The 7,198-nt window shown below is 39.5% G+C and overlaps 1 protein-coding gene across 1 annotated transcript in view; it reads right to left on the reverse strand.

Moving 5' to 3' along the window:
- The window catches only part of INADL (InaD-like (Drosophila)), a 339,614-nt gene that overhangs the window by 33,211 nt on the left and 299,205 nt on the right, over positions 1 to 7,198 (reverse strand). The window contains exon 30 of the mRNA XM_012639332.1: positions 136 to 219. Within this exon, the coding sequence (XP_012494786.1) occupies positions 136 to 219 (84 nt within the window). The remainder of the gene's footprint in view (positions 1 to 135; positions 220 to 7,198) is intronic.

A 7,198-nucleotide genomic window follows, 5' to 3' on the forward strand; every position in this document is an offset into this window, starting at 1 on the left:
CCAAAAAAAAGAATATGCGTTTTGCTAAATGGGAAAGAAATCAGTGAAGACGTAGCTGAGTAGAAGACAGATAAACTGGCTTTGTGGATGAGTCAGCATATTTACTGATATAAAATAAAATTCAAAATGACATACCTCTAGTATCTGGTCACCAGCCCAAAGCCTTCCATCTCTGGCTGCTGCTCCTTCTTCATAAACTTCGTGTATAACTATAGCATCCTTTAAAAAACATTAATTTTCAACAATCACAAATGTTTCCTTAAGCAAACAACCAAACCATAGTCAGTGACCCATAATTTGCTATTTGCTAATAATGTTATATTTTATTTGACATAAAGATAAACAAAATACACAGTCATAATATATTCAGACATACAATTAAGTTTTCCTAAGATTATTATTTCATCCCTTTAGAACCGGCTTTGCCTAATATTTCATGTTAAACTTCTTCCATGTGTTTTACTGTTGACCCTGTACATTGCTGCTGTGTATGAACTTGAGGTGAACTATGTGTCATTCTTATTTACATTTTATAGTGTAGTTTGAAACACGGTTTTAGGTATTTATTGGTATTCAAGGATTTGGCATAGATGTGTGGCCTGATGGAGGGGGTTTGCCAGGCCTCGTTACTTGGGCAATGAAAGAAAAGAACTTACTGGAATGAACTGGTGCTGGAGGACAAAGCACGGAGTAGGGGAAAGAGCATAGATAGACCTAAGTGTAAGATGGCTACGGGTTCAAATCCTGCTCTGCTATTTTGTTATCTTGGGCAAATTAACTGCTTTTAACTCAGCATTCTGAGCCGTCAAATGAGGACAACAATATCCATGGTAGGCAAGCTTTGGTTGAGAAAAGTGTTTCATGGCTAATGAATTAAAAAATAATTTGTATCTCTTCAAATTATTATAATAACCTTAAATCTATTTATCATCATAAAAATAACATGTATCAATGTAAAGGACTCAATACCACCGGTCAATACCATCGAGGGTTGCAAACCACAAAAAGAGACTGTATCCCACCCAGACTCTCAGTCCCACTCATCAGAGACAATTACCATCAACAGTTTCCTAAGGATCTTGCTAGATAATTTACATTTATACACCTAAATATTTATGTATGTTTCCCATTCCAGCAGTTGTAGTTTAAAAAGAAAATTTATATATTTTGGTGAGACTACTCTAAAAATATTAAACTGAGTTTGCTCACACCATTTTTCCCTCTTCCCCCCTCCTGTGGAGCAAGTCGTCAAGCTTTGAAATTCCATGCTTCAGGGATTTTTGTGGAGCTGAAAACCAAAGCAACCAGAAGTCATTGGCTCTTTCTGTTTTTAATAAAACTGAAGGGCACTGAAAAGATTATGTTGAATGGATTATGCTAGGTGTCTTGGAGGGCTGCTGGGAGAGGAAAAAGCTTTTGAGCGGAGATTAGAAACAGAGATCGATGGCCCCCACAGTGACGATTTGAGTCCTGCAGTGCCCAGGGGCCTCCCATTCCCCACACCCAGCTCATACCCAGCGGTTTTAAGACCGTGCAGGCAACGGTCAAGGGCTGACACCTTTAGGGTAGACCATAGGCATGACAGACCCCAGCCTTGAAAGAAGTTCAGTGTCCTGCACACTGGGGCCTGCAAGTAGCAGGCCTTCTGGACTTGAAGAGATCATGTAGGCTTGGGCAAGGATAGGCCTGATGCCTACCAAGGTGGACCAATGACAAATGACCATAGGGTCTTACCAATGTTACCAATGTTGGGTGCTTTGTTAAGAACCTTTTTTTTTTCTTTTCTTCCTTTTTCTCCCTTTGTATTATGTTTTTGTTTTGAATTTTCTTTGAAATCTTTGCAGCCAGCTTTGTTAAGAACCTTGAGAGTTCTTGAGCCACCAAAATGGCTGAGGTTGTATTTCACCTTAGTCCAGAAGTATGGAGCCTCAGAATTATATTCATAGAAAGTAAAGAAATAAATATTTCTTTTTTTTTGAAAGTAAAGAAATAAATATTTCTTGCAAAAATGTAACAAAATAGAAAAAAAAAATCCAAACCAAACCTACTTTCTTTTCTTTTCTTTTTAAGAGATGGGCTCTCGCTATGTTGCCCAGGCTGCCCTCGAACTCCTAGGTTCAAGCAATCCTCCCACCTCAGCCTGGGAGCTGGGACTACTGCTTATCTCCTAGTGCTAGGCTTACTTTAAAAAAAGAATAGGGAAAAAAAAAAGGTTCCTGTATATATCTGGAGTAGAGAAACAACAAAAGAAAATGAGAGGTCTATAACTAGATAACCCATCTGGATTCCAAATACCTTTATAATACTAAATACAGTATTTTCATTTTATCACTAGACAGTTCTGGAAACATTCTTCATTATAGCAATTAGAGAGGAAACCCCCAAGAGCCAGGAAAGATTCCTTGATCCAGACAATTTACTCTTTGGATTCTGCACCAGATTTTAGACCATTCTCTAACTATGACTTATGAAATTTCCAGACCCAGGGAGCATTTACATTGCCAAGCTTTGTTTCTCTGAACTATTGCAGGGGAATGATTTGGAGGAAACTTGCTGGGTCAGTGGCTTGCTGTGATCCCTGTAACACTACTAAAATCCCACCAAGGGTCGTTTGTATTAAGGTAGTGCAGGAAGAAACTAATGCAGACTCATGGTAACTCCCGTGTAACAATGTTGGTTTGCAAAGCCTGGTGCCCAAACACCCTATCTTCACTGGATTGGCAGAATCACACATTAAACCCAGATTATGTGTGGTTTTTACAGAGCTTCACTTTCAGTGTGAACTTCTTTGATCTTGGAACATTACAAAAGTCAAATGGAAAATTTCTGTTCATTCATACTCAAAAGGAAGAAAAAGACTCCATGGATTTTTTTTTCCATAAAAATGGTCTAAATCCAAAACCCTTAGATACTTCCTGGTGCTCAATGAGCTATCATACATAAAGGAAAAATATGTTAATAGTTTCTAATGCTCAACTCACTGCCGACCATCCATTTTTTGGTCCATAATTCTTTCAGTTTGAAAAACTTGTTTCTTTCCTTTTGCTTGACTATGGCTGTCATTTCTCTAAAAGTTATGAGTGAAAATACAAGAAAACATGAGACACTGGGACCTGTGAATAGGAAAAGGCCACATTTCTTACCCTGTGCCCTTGTGTTCTATGAAGATGTGGTTCTGGGCAGGTGCATTTACAGGGGGTGTGAGAGGTGAGAGGTGGGGACCAAGAGCTAAGTCAGAAATGTGGGCTGGTTGAATAGAAAAGAAAAATGGGTTTATTTTTTAAAACTTGCACACAGACAGAACAGTCAAAAACATATTGGGCTGAGATATTTTAGGCATCTATTTTGTGAGTAGATGAAATAATAAGTCATGAATGAAAGATTGACCTTTGTTATTTTCAATAAAATGTTTGGAGTTGATTAGGCACATGATTCTTTTCTCCTCATTGGATACCCTAAATGTCCCTGCTTTTGAGCTATTCAAGCAACAGCAGCTCTGAGTGCCTTCTCCCCCCACCAGCCCTCCCTCCCTATCTCTGCACATGTAAACAGCATTCCTCCACCCAAGAACGCCTCAGTGACTCCAGCCTACCAATACCAACAGTTTCTAACGCTCATCTCTTCCAGAGCAGTCTATTAATCAACCACCCTGTGGGTGGGTGGCTGGCTTTCTTGGGAGAGGCTGTAGAGGCAAATGGTTTTGAGCTAAGCATCTGCAGTCAGACCTCCTCTGTTCAAATCTTGGCTCTGCTACTGCTGGCTGTGGGAGGACTATTAATCTCTCCAGGCCTCCGCTTTTTAGATGGTTTTAACAATATCATCTACCGATAAGGCTTTCTGGACAGTGCCAGCATGCAGTAAGGGAGTGATAAATGATATTTTTAATAACACGTCTGTTCTCATTTAACATCTACGTGCTATAGATGCTACACACTTTCCATCTGTGTCATTTAATCCTCATAACAACTAAGCAAGTTCAGCGTTATTCGTCTCATTTACAGCGGAGGAGATGGAAGCTCGTCAGGGTTCAGACTTGACCAGGTCTCTGCAACTTCTAATTAGGAGATGAAATTCCAACCCCGGACTGTCGAACACCAAAGCCTGTGCTCCCACCATGAGCGCAAGCTTCTCATCTGTTCTGAATATTTTGTTTCGCACTTGTACAAAAGCTAACTTGGGGTTTTCCATATGGCATCAATTCTGTTGAAATATTGTCACCTCAACTCCTCAGCAGAAACCCTAAGGGCAAGGGTTGATCATTTTATGGAGAGTGAACAGAAAGGCAACTTGTGGAAGCGGAAATCGAAGCCTTTGACTTAATGAGGTGAGGTGATGATCTACGGCTCTCACCAGCTAGTGCTGGTGCGTGACCAGGGGTCTGCACTACATAAAGCGTGATGCGTGGGCCCCTCCCCGCCCCAGCACAGAGCCCCTCTCTTAATTCCATTTGCTACTCTGTGTCTTTCCTCCTTTTAGCTCGTCAGTTCTGTTTCTGTGCACCTACATTATTGTTTTTTTTTTTCCTACAGGAGAGGGTATGAAACATTATAATAGATACAAGTGATGAATTGATGTTCAAAATAAAAACTTGTTCAGCCCAAGAAAGATTAATTTCTATTAATTAATGGCACAGACCTGAGGATCATATACAGATGATCGAGACCGACATAGAGTCAAAAACTAATTTCCTCCTGGGAGTTGTGTGATTTTCACTGGGACAACAGACATTTAAGTAAGATGACCTGTTTTCTTACTGCCTGAGACAAGACTGATAAGTTCCTTGAGGATGGCTTCATTTTTTTTTTTTTTTTTAATTTTTAGAGACAGGATCTAACTCTGTCATCCAGGCTGGAATGTAGTAGCACAATTATAGCTCACTGTACCCTCAAACTCCTGGGCTCAACGGACTGCAGGAGTGTGCCATCACGCCCAGCTAATTTTTCAAAAATTTTTTATAGAGACAGGGTCTCTCTGTGTAGCCCAGGTTGGACTTGAACTCCTGGCCTCAAACGATCCTCCTGCTTCAGCCTCCCAAAGTGCTGGGATTACAGGCATGAGCCACTGTACCCGGCTGGACACTTTAAATCACTCATTTGACTTGCTAACGCTAGAGCTAGCAAAAAATTAAATCAGTGAGTGGAGAATCTTTCAAAGAGTGGCTTTTTTCTTCATCAGAAGGGTCAGGCAAGATTTCAGCAAAGTGGGAAGAGTCTTCTGCTTAAAAACTTCTTCCTCACCAGTCTTCCTGAAATGCCTTTAACTGAGGAAAACCTTCTTTATTCCACAATTAGAGATAACAATAAATAAAAAAAAACAACAACCAGGAAGAAGCAGCTGGCTAGAAAATTCATTATCTTGTTTAAGGACTTCTGTCTTCATGTCTCCATTCCTAAAAGTATTTGGGTGCTAAATTCAAAATATCGAACACTGAAAAGTTTCCCTCTAGCACCAGTCTTGCAACCATCTAACCCTTCCCTATTTAGAAACAAACAGTTTAAAGTTTCTTGTGTATTTTTACAGAGATATTCCATATACCTATATGGGAAGTATGAAGGGCTCCAAGTATTTGAAGATTACACCCTCTTTATCTGCTACCTCCTTTGTTTCATAAAATTCCACTTGAGCCATCCAAGTGACACCTCTTCTATGAAATCTTCTCTGACTCTCCCCCAGGTAAAGTTGATTATTCCTTTTTGTGGGTCACCACTACACCTCCTAGTATTATTGAACTTATCACAGTATCACCATCGCATGTTCATGGATTTATGTCCCATACCATTTCCCATCCTTGATGGAACCCTTCAGGACAGGGGCTGCTTCCAACTCATCTTTGTATCCCGGTAGGTACTTTGTATGAAGTAGGTACTCAATAGATGTTCACTAAATGATCATCAAGAAATTGTCTGGAGTTAGAAAATGGGATCAAAATGACTCAGAAAGGGGAGGCTGGAAGGGTTGTTATGTTGTAATCTTACCCCGACTCAACCAAGTGCTGGAGTTTGAATGTCCCCTCCAAAGGTAAAGTTGAAATTTAATTGCCATTGTGATGGTGTTAAGAGGTAGGACCTTTAAAAGGTGATTAGGTCACGCAGGCTCTGCCCTCATGAATGGATTAATGCCATTATCTCGGGAGTGGGATCCTGATACAAGGAAGAAGTCTGGCCCTGTTCCCTCTCGGTCTCTTGTGCTCACTTGCCCTTAAGCTTTCTGCCATGGGATGATGTAGCACGAAGGCCCTCACCAGATGCTGGTTCCATGCTCTTGGACTTCCCAGCCTCCAGAGTTGTCAGCTAAATACATTTCATTTCTTTACAAATCACCCAGTCTCAGGCATTCTGTTATAGCAGCAAAAAATGGACTAAGACATCAAGTTTATGAGGATAAATTATTAGTGACACACAACCAAAATACCTATCACAAATGGATGTAAATCCATCTGAATTTCCAGAGAATTTAGTTTAGCTCAGAGGGCAATTTAAAGGAGCCAAGTAAGGGAACTTAATTGTCACTGAGTCCCACAAAAATCTCAGATCCCTCCAAGGGGATTTAAACTCTGAATTGCTAGAAAAGAATTTCACAACCTGCAATAGTATATTCTCAGATAGGGTCACAGTCATCAGGCACTTTGGCCCATCAATCACCATTTTCTTTATTGTTCAAGCTGCCAACAAGTAGATAAAGTAACTCATAAACACACCAATCATTCAGCAAAAGGCAATTTTATTGTCACAATAGACCCATAATCCTTAAAGAAGCCATGTGTTAGAAAAATTAACTAAAGATCTCCTGTGGGCTGAAGGATATCAATAAGTAGTACCCTTTTATGGGTGAACTATTTTAGTAAAGTGAAAATTTACATTTCTAGATATTCAGTAGATTGTTTTAACAAGCATTTTTATATAAAATTTTGACAAATAATTATATGTAGATACTATTATAAAGAACTATGCATATATGCCTTAATTATACTGCTTGCAGGCATGTTTTACTTAATTTTATCACTCTGGAATTAAACCCAATCTTTGCCATAGTCATAAAAGTCCCTACCTGTACTCCCCACAAAAAAATCCTAAGGGACATTTTAACTATAGAAAAGTTTCACATTAAATTTCACATTTAGGTGGAAAACATATTTACCAGTGACCCAAAAAGGGCATTATGTGTTATTACTCTGCTTTAAGGGAAAAATCCCTTCTAA

The sequence above is a fragment of the Propithecus coquereli genome, unplaced genomic scaffold (assembly GCF_000956105.1).
Source record: "Propithecus coquereli isolate 6110/MARCELLA unplaced genomic scaffold, Pcoq_1.0 Scaffold14, whole genome shotgun sequence".
In the NCBI taxonomy this organism is placed as follows: Eukaryota; Metazoa; Chordata; class Mammalia; order Primates; family Indriidae; genus Propithecus; species Propithecus coquereli.